The sequence below is a fragment of the Lepidochelys olivacea genome (assembly GCF_965140295.1).
Source record: "Lepidochelys olivacea isolate rLepOli2 genome assembly, chromosome: 6".
NCBI lineage: Eukaryota > Metazoa > Chordata > Testudines > Cheloniidae > Lepidochelys > Lepidochelys olivacea.
In genome coordinates this window covers 55248947-55263823 of record NC_140416.1, presented here as the reverse complement: position 1 = coordinate 55263823, position 14877 = coordinate 55248947, and the positions used below count along the sequence as shown (strand labels likewise).

At 52.6% G+C, this 14877-nt stretch overlaps 1 protein-coding gene across 10 annotated transcripts in view; it reads right to left on the bottom strand.

The window, feature by feature from the left end:
- Positions 1 to 14877, bottom strand: part of LARGE2 (LARGE xylosyl- and glucuronyltransferase 2) — a 79717-nt gene that overhangs the window by 46509 nt on the left and 18331 nt on the right. For 4 of the 10 annotated variants that reach the window (XM_084631677.1, XM_084631684.1, XM_084631682.1 and 1 more), the window contains exons 1-4: positions 9191 to 9436; positions 2465 to 2645; positions 844 to 1106; positions 18 to 100 (exon numbers count right to left, since the gene is read on the bottom strand). In XM_084631677.1, the coding sequence (XP_084487803.1) occupies positions 18 to 100; positions 844 to 1106; positions 2465 to 2564 (446 nt within the window). In that variant the 5' untranslated portion in view covers positions 2565 to 2645; positions 9191 to 9436. Of the gene's footprint in view, positions 1 to 17; positions 101 to 843; positions 1107 to 2464; positions 2646 to 3220; positions 3243 to 9190; positions 9438 to 14877 lie in introns of those variants that run through there. The other 6 variants (XR_014712114.1, XM_084631676.1, XM_084631681.1 and 3 more) reach the window with 3 other exon arrangements.

Sequence of the window (14877 nt, the reverse complement as noted above, 5' to 3'; positions counted from 1 at the left end):
ACTGTTGTCTGGGTTACCTGTGGAAGAGGATGGATTTCACCAGGGTGACCACGTCTCGACTCGCATTGTGACCAGCACACACAATCGCTACGTGCAGGAGCTGCCCAGAAACAGAAGGCACCATCAGCCCTGCCCAAAGCAGCACCCCTGGGGCAAGGGTTGTCCAGCATGCAGCAGCCTCTGGGTTAGTAACACTTCGTAGTATCATTCCCCACCCCAAGATCTTGGCACTGATTAGAGTCCTCTCCTCCCAAGGCAGATGGCGATAGCTGCTGCATAACGTTCTGGTCAGGCAGTTCTCCTACCTGCCCATCTCACCTCACACAGCATATCTCATACAGAAACAGTCTCAGCAACCCAGCCCCCTAGGGACACAGGTCAGGGTCATTACCCACAGGTGATAGGTGGGTAAACTGAGGCAGAGAGCGAGGAAGGACTTGCCCCAGATCACAGAACAGGTCAGTGGCAGAGCTGGGAAGAGAACCCAGGAGTCCTGATGCTGCCTCCCTACCTGTATGCTCACACACTTTGAGGCACTGAGGAGGGGCACTAACATCTCCCAGTGGGACGCAAGAAGGGGTCATTCTTTTGGCTGTCAGCATCACCCTCTTAACTGCAAATAAAATGCCCACGTATTTGAGGCATGAACAAAGCAGACAGCAAGGGGGAGGCCCTGGCATGGCCAGTGCAATCAGGCAGCTATACAGCGGCGGTTGAACCTAGGGACTCGCTGCTAGGCCATGGAGACCCTCAGCACCCGGTGTCATTGGCCATATGTGCAGGCCCCTCAGGGTGCCTGCCCTCCCCAAGGACAGCGCCATGAAGCCAGCTACAGTCGCTCACCTCACACTTCTGCACCATCTGCTGCTTGGGACAGCCTGTGCGGTTGCTCCTGTCATCTCCTGGGGCATCCCCATCCTCAAAGGAGGCTGCCCACTGCTGGCTGCCATCACTCCCCTCCACAGCCCCAGCTTGCGCCCGAGACTGGCTGAGCTGCAGGCGCAGTTGCAGGTTTTCCTCTTCCACCTTGCGCACCTGAGATGCCAAGGCCTCTCGCTCCAGGTCCTGGTCCCCAAGGCAAGGAGACAATAGGAGGGAACGGCCATCTGTGGAGAGAGAGCCCCCCAAATCACTGTGATTTCACACCCCGGGACATGGTAGGAGTCACGGGTGGGACAGCACCCCATGCAGTGCCCCCTGACCATGGAAAGGGGGAGGGAGAAGAGATAGCAGTTGGCCATGCATGGGGAGAGAGCACCCCAAAGTCACAGTGAGTGTAGGGCATGGGGAGGGAGGGGGATAACATGGGAGTGGCACTGGTGGCTGGGGACAGCCATTTGTGAAGAAGGAATGCCCCAAATCCCCACAGAGGCATGTGCATAGCTGCCTTCCTCTAGGCTCCAGACACCTATCTCCCACCTAAGCCCCTTACTATTCACAAACCAGGCACTGGGCCACCTGCATCACATGCACAGCCCAATCCAGTGGAGGTTCAGAGGCTGCCTAACTCCAATCAACAGCTTGCGTGGGGTGGACAATATTCTGATGTGCATCTCCCTCAATCTCTGCTATTGAAGTTATTCCACTTCAATTAAACATTAATTGGGCCAGAGAGAGTGAGAATCACTTTATATCTCACTGGTTAAAGCATTCAGCCGAGAAGTGGCAGATCCCTGTCCAAATCCCTTCTCCTCTTCAGGCAGAGCGGGGTTTTGAACCAGGGGTCTCCCACATTCCAGATGAGCACCCAACCAGGTTATGAGGGAGCGCCTCCACCGCTCCCTCCCCCTTGCTGTTTTAAGTGGAATTAGGTAGCCTCTGAGCAGGCCTATCGGATCCGGCCCCACACACCAGTGAGGCACAGGAGCACCTATCTTCCCCCGGTTTGGATCGCTAGCTGAGATAGGACCTCCCCACAGCCCACAGAGATAAGTGCCTGGGCTGGGAGGTTGGAGCTTAGTGCACCTCTCTCATCAGCATCTCCCACTGATTAGCTGAGGTGGCTCCCAGCCTAGCAATACTGGCTTTTGTGGATCCCATTGCGAGGCACCCAGCTCTCCCCAGTCCTTGCATAGGGAGCCTAGGCGCCTAGCCCAAGCTTTGTAGATCACAGTGTTGTTCCTGTGATTTTCTACAAATCTAGAAGTTAAGCACCTGTGATGCTCAGCCTTGCAACCTTTTTGGATCCCAGCCCCTATGTCCATCTCTAAGCCCCTCTCCTAGCTACATCTCCACCCATAATGCTTTATATACAGTAATGTACTTGTCCACAAGCCCCCCCAGAGACAAGGCAGGGGCGTCACCCCATGTTACAGCAGATGAGGAAATTGAGGCAGAGGGACTGGGCCCACAACGAGTTAGTGGCAGAACCAGAAGAAGCCAAGAGCCCTGGCTGGCAGCTGTCTGCTGTCGCTCATTCCCCTGTCCTGGGCAGTACCTCAACCCAGAGCCAGGCCACACTCACATTCTGAACTGCCCACAAAGACACAGAGCCACGAGAGAAGGATCACCAGTGTTACAGTGGCGAGCAGCAGCTTCAGCTTTCCACGCCAGGAGCGCAGCATGGTGGGCAGGCAGGGCGAGGGCTGGAAGCAGTGAGGATCACGTGGGCAGGTTCAGCCTAGCTGGCCCCAGCATCCTAGAGCCTGCAATGGAGGAGAAGCACATGGAAGTGACAGAGCCAAGGCACAAGCCTGCAGGGCTCTGCCCAACTCAGTCCAACCTCGGAGCACAGAGGATGGCACTAGCTCAGAGTCTCTGGGTGAAGCAGTTGTGTAACCACGATGGCAGCTCAGCTCCAGCAAAGCTCTCCCAGGCATGCTGAGAGGGCACCCTTCGCCCCACTCAGGGATTACTGTGAAGCTGACTTGGGGAGTCTGGAGACGCTGCCTCCTGTACCCACTCATGAAGGCTCCGGCATTGCTGGCTTTACCCCTTGTTACTGTTCAGTGCAGCACCCTGCCTGGTCCCGGATTATTATTAGACTGTGGCTGTCACTGCAGGAGCTGAGTGAGTACCAATTACTAAGCAGAAACCCAAAGATGCTACCCCAAAGCTGTCAACAATCTGACCTAGCTAAGGAGAAGCCAGCCTGCAGACCACGCCCAGCTCCAGCTCCCAGCACCCCATGAATGCACCTCAACAAATTTTCAACCTCTTGGCGCCCAAGCAGTTCATCAGGATCGTCAGCCCCATGGCACACAGTGTGGAAGGCACTCACCCAGGCACAGGCAGTGAGTTGCTGGCCAAGTTGAGATCTGACTCCTGACCCGGTGCCCTCTTCTAATCACTAGGCTATGCTCCCTCCTCTTCCTCAGGCTGCTCAGCACTCTGATGGCAGTTCAAAGCAGAGGACCCTTCCCTGGAAATACTCTGCCACATGCTCCCACGAGTTTGACCTGGGGGCCCCCAGCTAGGATGAACCGCTCCTACAGGGCACAGGGAGAGGGATCTCAGACCCCCAGGCCAACTTAGAGATTGACAGGTAACATTCCACAGCTTGAAATCCCTCCAGACACAGAATGGCCCAGTGTCCATGCTGTGCTGGAGAGGCCTCCAGGGACCGTCCAGGAAACAAGGGGGAGCCCCTGAAACTCTGGAGAGAAGCTGTCAGTGGACACGTGTAGAGCAGGCTGGTCCCAACACCTGGCATCAGAATTCCAGGGACCCAAGCTGAGAGTCTGCCAGGGAAGAGGGGGTGCACTGCCTTACAGAACCCCACTCCGGTGGGCACCTGGAATGCCACAAATTGGGCTACTACATGGGGACACCAGTGAGAATCCACTCACCCTAACAACCTTGCAAAGCCAGTAAGGAGGTAGCCTGAGAAAGGTGTGCAGGGAGAGGTGGGATGATGTCTTACACCCCTTGTGTCACTCTTCTTGGCCACAGCTGTCACTGGAAAGTGGCTAGATCTGACCAGAGAGAAACTGCCTCCCAGCTTTGCAGTCACACAGACTGGTCCCTACAGAAAGCGGTAAAGCAATGCCCTACTGCTGGGGCACTTCCAGCAACTGCACCTCAGTAGGCAGCACAGAGACCTAAACCTGTGGCTCCCACAGGATCCCAGGCCCAAGGCTTGGCCTCCAGCCAGCTGTTGAGCACAAGATGGTGTTCAGTAAGTTGCTCTCATAGAGCTCTGAGCCACTGCCAGGTCACCTGATGTTTAATTAAACCTGCCCTTGAGTTAAAGAACAAATTTCCCCTCCCCCACTCCGTCTGGAGGGGCCAGAACTGTTCCCGAGATACCGGACTCAAGGACAAAGCACCCGAGGCCACACTGCCCTGGGATCCTTACCCAAGCAGAGAGAAGCAAAACTCAGCACTCTGGCTCCCTTCCCAACCTCCTCCATCCAGCTGACCTGCTCCTGAGGAACAAAACCATGACAATCCCTGCGTTGGCTCCCAGCTGGCCACATAGGGACTGGACTCACAGCCAGACGCCTCCCTCCTCCCCTTGCTGGCTGTGGATGATTACCTGCTCTAACAAAGTTTGGCATTATGCGGAGTAAAGATCGTGACTGCTTGACTGGGAGTCACAGGCCAAGTGCTCCTACCTTAAAGGGACAAGCAGCCCCTTTACGTTCCTGAGCCAGAGAAGGCTTGTCCAAGCCCAGGGAGCTGTGTTCCACAGGCCCAAGCAGTGGATCCAGCTTCAGTTCCCTGAGTGTCCTGTCCCCAGGGCTAGAAATCCTGTGGGGAGCAGCCTGTTCAGCCCTTGTGGGGAAGAGAGCAGAGCCCTTGACAGCTCACTGCACCACCCAGACAGCTTCTCACTGCGCTGCCATGATCCAAAGGGAGCCCCTGGCCTCGTGCACAGAGAAACTCAGGGCTGCACTGTGGGGAGAGGAGGTAGGTGATGCAGAGAAATGTTCCCTGGGGACTAGAGTGAAATGAATTGCGGGAGGGGGGCATCACATTCATCACATCAACCCTCTGCAGAGGTGACCACAGCACACTTTAACCCCCAGCGTCTTCCCCCTGGTCAGTGAGCTGCATTTACCTTAGTGCCTGTGCCAGGGCAGAGGCACAGATAAACAGGCACTCGCTAGGTCAAAATGCGACGGTGACCCACCTTACAACAGCTTTAAGCCAGGGGGAAACCAGAAGTTTGGGGAAAGCTCCACCCACTTGAGAGAGCAAAATGGGGCACCACGCTCAGTATACTGTGCAAATCACAATACATCTGGCCCATCCCTTTTTCAGTGCTTTGCTCAACAGTGGAACAGCTGACAATGGTGAGTTAAATGGTCATTGTTGGGTTTCAGAGTTAACAGCCCCTTGAGTTCACGCCTCTCAGAGCTATTGTTTCGGGCTGTCTGAAGTCTTAAGCAAATGTCATGGCATCAGTTACACTCAAGTCATGTTTTTAATGTTACCTTTGCAACTGGAAGTGCTACAGACAGTTACTGCACGCCAGCCCTGCCCAAGCCCTCAGGGGAGTCATAGTTAGAAATAAAAGATTGGCCATGTATTGCATCAAACTACCCTGCCTCCCCAGTAGCACTGGCATCACTACAGAGGTATTACTCAAGAAGCAAATCAGTCATGAGAAACATAGGAATGAGAGAGTTAGTCAAGAGAAGAAAAAAAAAAAAATGGAGAAAAGCCAAGAGACATCCCCACTTCAGGAGAGAGGGCTGACACATTAAAAGGAGCCAAACAATGAAAATTCAGCTGCTAGCAGGGAGACCATAAAAGAGGGAATTTCCTCCCCCCAACACACACTCCCCGCCTCCACCAGTGATCTTCTGGCAGCACATGCCCCCCTCCCCCTCCTGCCTCTGACCCATGACTGGCAGGTATTAGAAGGAGGCAGAGATTCTCATGTGACTCTCCCACCTCTCCCCCCCCTTTTAGCTCCCGACTGTTAGCTCAGCTAATCTCCAAGCCTTGCTGCCTCCAATGATGCATGCTTCATTCTTCAGACTTGTGGGACAGTTACCTACTAGATGGGGCCTCTGCTTAGGCTCAAGGGCCACAGGTCAAACGTCATGACAAACACCACAGCTACCTGTGGCTGGTTCCTCTTCTTCCCCTCATTTCCCTGCTTGATCCCTAGAGCACTGAAACATCAACGCTCATTACTCCTCCCAACATTTTCCCTACAGAACACCAGGGACCAAGTTCTCCTCTGCCTTGCACTTTGTGTGGTCATTGACACCTGTGCGATGGCTGCCTCAGATCCCAGCCTCCTCCAGCATAAAAGCTTCCAGCTCTGGACACTCCCCAGAGAGGCATGGAGCTGCTGCTGAGGATGCTCCTCTCATCCAAGAAGAGGAAAGGAGAGCAGCAAAGAGACAGTTGTTCACTCCATGAAGGAGAACAGGTTCAGCCCCCCAGTTCCTCACAGCACCAAGGGGCAGAGACCTTTTGCTTTTAGAATAGACATTTCAATTCCAGAGCAAAGATGAAATATGCAAGAAAGGCTCAGATCCCACAGGCCTGGCAAGCCCCCCCGCCATACTCCCCTCCGGGTCCTGCCCACACAAGCCCAAGCTGACCCCCCACCCCCAATTAGGGTGGCCCAACCAGACCCTCTCACAGGCCCAGCCCACTTTTCATCTCTGTCTTTGCTGGCAAATAACTGAGAACTGATCCCTGCCCTCTCTACACAACATCTGGAGACCATTCAAACAATAGCCTCCCTCCTGCCAGTCGACTAAATGGGCCTGGATTGGGAACTTCCTTCCTATTCAAAGACCCAAGCCTATTGATGTGCAGATGCTTCATGAAGTGAGCTGTAGCTCACGAAAGCTCATGCTAAAATAAATTGGTTAGTCTCTAAGGTGCCACAAGTACTCCTTTTCTTTTTGCGAATACAGACTAACACGGCTGTTACTCTGAAACCTGTCAGATGAGCCTTTAGTTCCTGTGGGGCAGGGGGCTGTTTTCCTTCCTTCCACTGGACAGTGATGGGCACCCAGCGACACAGCCCAAACAATTAAACCCAACGGATAGCAGGTGATGCAGGAAAGGCCTTCAGCCTTCACACTGAGGTCGCCCATTCCTCCAGGCATTGGGGAGGCAATCACATATCCACTAGGCACAAGCACATGCAATGAGGAGCTTTCCACAGAACCACTTGGAGCACGGTGACTTGGCTGCAGCAAGTCTGCCTCAAGGGTAGCCAACATCTTGGTGGCTTCTCCAGCCAATTCCCAGCCAATGGGAGCTGCAGGAAGCAGCAGCCAGCATGTCCCTGCGGCCTGTGCTGCTTCCTGCAGCTCCCATTGGATTGCAACGGCAAACTGCAACCAGCCTGTGGACGGTCAATGTAAATACTGTCTTGCGTCCCGCCAGCGGATTACCCTGACAGGCCGTGTGCAGCCTGCAGGCTGTCCACCACTGCTCTAGGTTCTCCTCCAAGGACATCAGACTCTGCCTTGCCAACGACTGTGCAAGAAGCCCAAGGGCTGAATCTATAGGGCATATAATAGAGCAGATTGCAGATGTCCTCATGTGTAGCCCACAGAGACTAGGCTCCCCAGAGTGCCCTGCAGCCAACCACTCAGAGCAAGAGGGTGCATCGCATGCTCAGACCTGTAGTTTCTAGGAGGCTGCACCCTCAGAACACAGAGAGGGACACCAGCTGCACTGCAGATCTTTGAGGGCCTCGTCTGGCCTTATTGTGTCTTTTGCTCTCTACGTAACACAATATGAAGGAACTACTCAGGCATAATAGAGATCGAATAACCATATTCTGTGGTGTATTAACAGGAGTGTCACCATGTAACACACAGGAGGTAACTGTCCTGCTTTACTTGGTGCTGGTGAGGCCGCAGCTGGAGTGCTGTGTCCAGCTCTGGGTGCCACATTTTTCCTGTGGACAAATCAGAGGCAGCCCATTGTAGAACAACAAAAATGATGAAAAGTTTAGAAAACCTGACTATGAGGAAAGGTTAAATAAAGTGGGTATGTGGGGGAGGTGAAACTGATAGTCTTCAAATATGTTAAGAAGTGTTGCTAAGAGAGATGAAGTAAATTGTTCCTCATGTCCACTGAGGGTAGGGCAAGAAGTAACGGGCTTAATCTGCAGCAAGAGAAATTTAGCTTAGATAATTAGGGGGGAAATTTAACCATGGGATAGCTAAGGTCTGGACTAGACTTCTAAGGGAGGTTGTGGAATCCTCATCATTGGAAGTTTTTAAGAACAGGTTGGACAAACACTGGTCAGGGATAGTCTATATCTATTTGGCAAGGGGCTGGACTAGAATCACTAGATGACCTCTTGAGCTCCATTCCAGCCCTACATTCCTAGGATTCTGTGTTTACACACACACACACACACACACACACACACATATCCAAGGATGTGAAACACAGGAGACAGTGAGGACCACTAGAGGGCTCACAAACTATTTAAAGATATACAACCTAATTCCTACATACTACAGGTCTGTGGGCTGCCCTTTGGTCACCTTTACTGTGTTCTGTTCCAATGCCATGATTTTCCCTTCCTTCTCTTTTGTCTGGCCTGGAACCAGGGGGATGCTTCACCCAAGCTCCATTGTGTTAGGCACCGGATGGCAGATCAGTGCTCACCAAGTTTAATGGTCAGTGACAGCAAGCAGGCAGATGCAGACTATGTGGCTGTGTCCTTAACAGTCTGATAAATGGGACTGTTCAAAGAAACAAATTTAGTCCCAGTTGGGATTAACAGTTTGGCAAGTGTACCAGAAAGGCACAGTGGAGACTGGTGGCAGAGGAGAAAGAGCTATGAGACACCCAGGGGATGAGGCCAAGTGGGAGGCTGGCCAGACTAAGGAGAGAAGCTTTACCTACTCCCATTCCCATTCAGTGATCTCCAGCTGGCTGTCTCCACCGTGAAGGTGAAATGGGAGGTGGGGTGGGGAGGGGAGTCTGCTAGAGAGAGACCCTGGGGACAGACAGCACAGGGTCCAACCACGGAGCATGGCAAAGAAGAGTCCTGCAACTTCTCTTCCAAGTTACCCTTCTAGCCAGAAATGTTCCCAGCTCACACAGCTCCCTCCACAGGCAACCACTATCACTCCATCGCCTCCACTAATTCCCTCCCCCGACGCCATGCCATGCCCCATTCTCCATTCTCTCTCACACTCTCCCCCCCCCAACCAACCCCCATCATCACAGCACCATCGCCTCCTCCCACAGAGCCCCCCCACACACACACACCCCTGCTGCAGCTCCCCACTGGCACAGATCTCCTTACCTGGCTTTCCCCTCTCGTCATCCCAGAGCGGCTCCCAGCCTAGCGTGCAGTCTGGGGCTGCTGCGGCTCCTTTCTGGGGCTTCCTTTCCCACTCCTCCCTTTCAGACCAGCCACTCCCCCCGGGTCCTGCAGCCCAGGCTCTCCCGCCCTTATAGGGGCGGGAAGAGAGCAAACCAAGCAAGAGATTAAGTTCACTTTCTGCTTCACGAGCCCTGCTGCGCACCCGGACTTGCCCAAAGGTAGTTCTCTGCCTTCCAAGCCCCACCCACCGCCTTGACTCAAACGTCTCCTCCCTCTCCGCAGGGGGAGCGGGCAGGGAAAAATCACCCCCCCAAACACCTGGCTGGAGCAAATGTTTGCAGAGGAGAAGGCTGGGACAGCCCCGAAGATCCAATGAGCGGGGAGCGCAGCCCACCGGGGCCGGGCCAGGTTTTCTGAGACGGCACCGCTTGCGAGGAGCCCCGCTGGCGCGCTGATCGGCGCCCGGGCCAGGCTGCACCAGGCTCCCTCGTGCTTGGAAAGGCAGCGCGGGCTAGTGGCTAGAGCAGGGGACTGGGGGCATCAGGCTGCCTAAGCTCTGTTCCCAGCTCTGTCGCTGTTACCTCCATTTCCCCTTCCGCGCTATAGGGCTCGTGTTACCCACCTCTCATGGGAAGGGGGAGGTTCATTAAATGAGCATTTACAAAGGGCTTCGAGACCCTCAGCTGGAAGGGGCACAGGGGAACCCCTGTAACGCAGCTGAGCCAGGCAGAGGAGCACCTGCAGTGCCTCAGGGGAGGGCTGAGCTCCGGTGTGGAGCATGGGGAGACAGGGAGGACGGGGGAAGAGGGTGCAGGGCAGAGTCTTCAGCTCCCGTAGAGTCTCCAGTTCTATAGTCTAAACTGAATGGGCAAAAAGCAGCAGGCCCCAAACACCCCTACGAAGGCAGAATAGCTCCCGGAGAGCCCAGGAATACAGTGGGGAAACCTGCCACACAAAACTGAATGGGGAATATGAAGTGATCAGGGTTTTCCTGGTGCAGCAGAGGAAAGAGGGGCCCAGCTGAATAGCCCAGGCTTGGAACAGAATGCTAGCTATGTGGAGGCTGCCTGTACCTGCAACTTCTCTCCCGCTCCGCCTCAAGGGTTACAGAAAGAAAGGCAGGCTTGCATCTCTCTCCAGGATGCACGAACACTACCTGCCCCTCTCCCCACTTTGCATTTCAGAAGAGCAGTTGGGAGGATGCATAGGGTGTGGTAGGAAGGGGAGTGACAGAAAGTAAATTGCCACCCACCCCCAAAAGTAAGAGGCACTAGTAAAACCATAGCCAGCAAGCACAGACCTGCCAGCCAGAAAGATATAATCTCCAAGTGCAATGCATACCTCCTGGGCTGGGCCTCCACATGTGCACAGACACTGCCCCAGGAAAGACATTTACCTCCAGCCCAACCGGCTCTTTCTTGTCCTTATGAAATCCCCATTCAAACATGCAATTGCTCCTTAATAGCTTCTTTATGTGCAGCCCATTCCTGGGCACGAGGGAGGGGGCTAGGGCTGTCCTACCCCCACATCATAGATGAGCTGCTGCATCTTTCTGGGCTGAGAAAGGAGCAGCACTGTACCTTGCAGACACCAGCAGGGCCTCTTTCCTTGCTGCAGGTCTTCAGCGACATATGGGGGCACAGGGCACATTAGCTACTGATTAGAGCAGAGAGCCTGAAGTCTTTGCCGTATAGGTTCCTACGTTGCACTCATCACCACAGTATCTGAGCACCTTCCAGTAGTGCATTAAGTGCTATGCGGAGCATGAGCCTGTCATGTGTAGTTTGTTCTCTCATCCTATCCTTGGGGGAGATGCATCTATAATGGAGTGTTTTGTTTTGGAAGGGTTTTATTTTCTTTACTATCCCTGTTGTTCTGTATTTATGTTAGAGAAGGCAAGGTCAACAAAAGGCACCTTGAATTTGGAGCAAAAGGTGGTGAGGTTTGTGATGGTCTCTAGTTCCTGTGGGAGTTCATTCCAGTCTCAAACTGGTCTCCAGCTGAGCATTACCCTCACCATAAAGAGGAGTCAGACTATCTCGGCTCCCCCCCACCTTTGAGAAGGAAGTGTTATCTAGAGGTTAAAACATGGACAAGTGAGTTGGCTGTCTGGGCTTTTAACCCTCTCCCTGGAATAGTGGTCGGAATAGTGGTCAGAATAGGGCTCTGAGATTCAGGACTCCTGGCTCTGCCACTGGCCCACTTTGGGTCCCAGGGTGAGCTACTTCACCTCTGGATACCAGTTTACTCACACACAACTGCCTATAATAGCCAGGGGGGTTGTGAAGTTTCCATATTTAATATGTGTGAGGGTCTTTGAGATCTTCCCATGGAAAGAGACACCACAGAAGGTCCCCCGCTCACACCCGCTCCTTTCAATTGAGAGAGAGCACAACTCCCACCCCACCTCCCAGCACCTCTGCACCAGTTGGTGAAGCTAGGATGCCTATATGAGAGACCTCTGCCTTGACCGAGCAGCTTGTATGGGCTGACTAGGGCAGCTCAGCCCAGAAGCCCCTATTGGCTACCTATATTGGAACCTCCCCATCTCATTGGCTGGGGGGCCAGAGGGACTAGTTACTCCCTAGCATTAGCTATGGCAGTATCCATCCCATACCAGCAAAGCTCCTGCCTTCAGCCTCCAGAGCTTAGGTAGCAGGTGCAAAACCAGGACAGCAAGCCTTGAGTCATCACCGGTCAGTCTGCATGTGAGAAGCTCACTGCCCAGCAGAAAAAAAGGACAACAGGGATTGCAAGCAGGGGAAAAGGACAGCAGGGATTGCAAGCAGAGCAAGAGTCCAGCTGAAAAACTGGGATGGGGCAAAGTTACCCTCCCTCCTTCACTACACTCATTCAGCCTCATGAGTCCTGGCTTCCAGCTGAGTGAACATGGCTTCTTCCAGAGTTCAGTAGAGTGCTCCAAGCACTAGTCTGGGTAGGCAAGTTCTGCCATTAGGTCAGACAGAAGACTCTGTCCCTTCCCCGACCCATCCACACACAGTCCACTTGGCCTCTGTAGAATACTGAACTCCTGCCCTTAGTGAGCAAGGGACCCAACTCCACTCCCAGGCCTGTAAGGGCCTTTCTTTTGACTCAGTCCTATAACAAAAGAACCAGAGCTCCCCTGCTGCTGGCATTAACCAGCTGGAAGAAACTGCTCTAGGGCAGATGGAATTTACAGCTGTGTGATGGAAGATTGCCTGGGGCATAATCAGAGCTGGGGCATTTTATGACATTTGTAGCTCTGCAGCTGAGATAACGATCAGGGAGATCACAGCTCCAGCTGCAGGTGTGTGAACTGGACAGGAAGCAATTGCCAGGGCCTCACAGGAGCAGCAGCAGTGAATGAACAGCAGGAGTAGGAAAGGATTCTGGGAAAGGTGAGAAATAGGTATTGCCCACTGCTGGAGCCAGTCTGGCTGACCCTGAAATAAAAATGCCTATGTCTCTGCCTGCACGCACCTGGTACACTCAGGCCTCCACATGCAGGCTCCCACAGGGGCCTTTGCGCACATGAAGGTACATGCATGAGGACACATGTGCCACAGATGGGTTCATGCATGCTGGTATCTACACACACCAATTGCTGTATTCTTCTGGCTGTCTTTATGCTTCCCTCACCATTTTAGCAGGGCTCCCTCCCCCCTTCCCTCTCCAGCCAAATGCTCCTCGCTGGCTCCCTTGCTCTGTGCAGACACATGCTGCCAGTGGTAAGATGAGAGGTTTCCCACTAATGCCTTTCTCCGCCACCCATCTCTATTAGAAGGGTGCAGAGCAATGAGTGCTGCTTAGAGCAAGGTGGTGTTCTGGCTTTCCCAGAGCACAGAACTCTGCTCACCACAGGAGCCATCTATATTACTCTTCTGCAGCTCCCAGCCCAGCAATCTCCTCATTCTTTGGTTAACAACTGATTCATTCCTGCTGCTTTCTTTAAAGTCACCCCCTGCCTGCTTGAACAGTTCTAGTACTGGCTGCTCCCAGGAAGAGCCTTTTCCCTTCCCCTAGCCTAAGGGCTTACCTTTGCATGAGCAGCTCAGCCCATGCAGGGCCATTACAATAGGACCCATTCAGGGCCCCAGCCTGGCTGCCCTTTTCCTATTCAGACTATTGTCAGGTGAACAATTAGTTTATGGAATGTGGGTGGAGGGAATTTCTTCCTTGATTTGTGCCATTTCCCCCCCAAAGGTGCATGCCAGGGTGTTGTACAAGAGCACAGCAAGAGGACTATATTTGGTCTCAATAAGAATCTCATACACAAAGTGGCAGCACCATACTAGGATTTGAGGTCACTTCCTTATAACAAATCTATCCAAAAACGATTAAAGAAGCCGTTCAGTTAGTAACAAGACCATCCTAGCTCCTAGGTTCAATGTTTTTCCCCAGCAGCTCTCCTGAGGCTACTGCTAATCCCTTACCTCACATCATAACACACAGCTAGACACTACACAGGAGGGGTATGTGTCAGAACTTCCTCAACATGTCTGCAACTGCAGGTGGTAACAGCAGCCATTAAGGGAACCAGCAAAGGAGATTCAGGGCTTGAGACATCTCCTCCTCTAACCATTACAACATAAAAAAAAGGGGGGGAAGCATCTTGCTCATTTTCTACTATTAGAAATGTTAAATCTGTTCTTCCCTGTCAGTGGCAGACTGTCAGGAGGTGGGGCTGTCTTAGACTCTTCATAGCGTTAGCCATCTCCCATTCATTGAAAGCAGTAGGGTGGCAGGATGTGTGTAACATTTTAGAGAAAGTGAATCTCTCTCCGTTGTTGGAATTAGGTGTGTGTTATCAATAGGTTTGGACAGCAATGGTGTGTTACCTATGTATGCAACACATGCACTAGATGCCACAGAATTCATTAAAAAACCCATGGCCCAACTGGCATCCCACAGGTCAGATCCAGTCATTGGGTGATTCCATCCAGCCCCCCACACACATTGTAGAACAAAATTGCATCCTCTGCATAGTGTGACCTCACACACATTGTACGTATGAGGTCCTGCTGCATGGAGGATGCCCTTTTGTGGAATGTCACTAAAATGGTTGTGCCACTTAAGGCATCCAAGTGTAGAACTGAATTATCCATGACAGAACAGACTGAATGGTGTGATGTCTTCGTCAGGATGGAAAGTTTAGTGCAAAACTTGTTTGCTAAAAATTGTTGCGTGCCTTATTAAAAATGTCCCAGCCTGCCACGGTTTGACAGCCACACAAAAATCTTTTCCCTGGGAGGTGTCCAGCATTTACTGCCTTGCCTCATGGGATATCACACTAGTTTTGGAGAGTGGAAGGCCTAAATTGCTAAGGCAAGAACCCCATGCAGGGGGAAGTGGAGGGAGGGAGAAGGTCTGCAATTTTTTCAATTCCTCCCTGGCTTCTTTCTCCATCAAAATTTTAAATAAATTGTTAAAAGGCCCCATTAGTTTTTTCCCTTTTACAGGTTACCTTTAAATCTCATCACACCACCACAGTGACAGAGGTAACATAGGGATCATTTCACACACTGCTGAAATGCAAACACCTCTGGGAGAGAGTAGGACAGCAGCTGAAAACTACACAGCAGTTCAGAGGAGCAAAGGAAGTGAGGAAGAACAAAAGTGAAACTGCAGAAGGAATTTACAGAGGGAGAATGGAATTCAGCCAGGAAAGCAGAATTAACACCCCT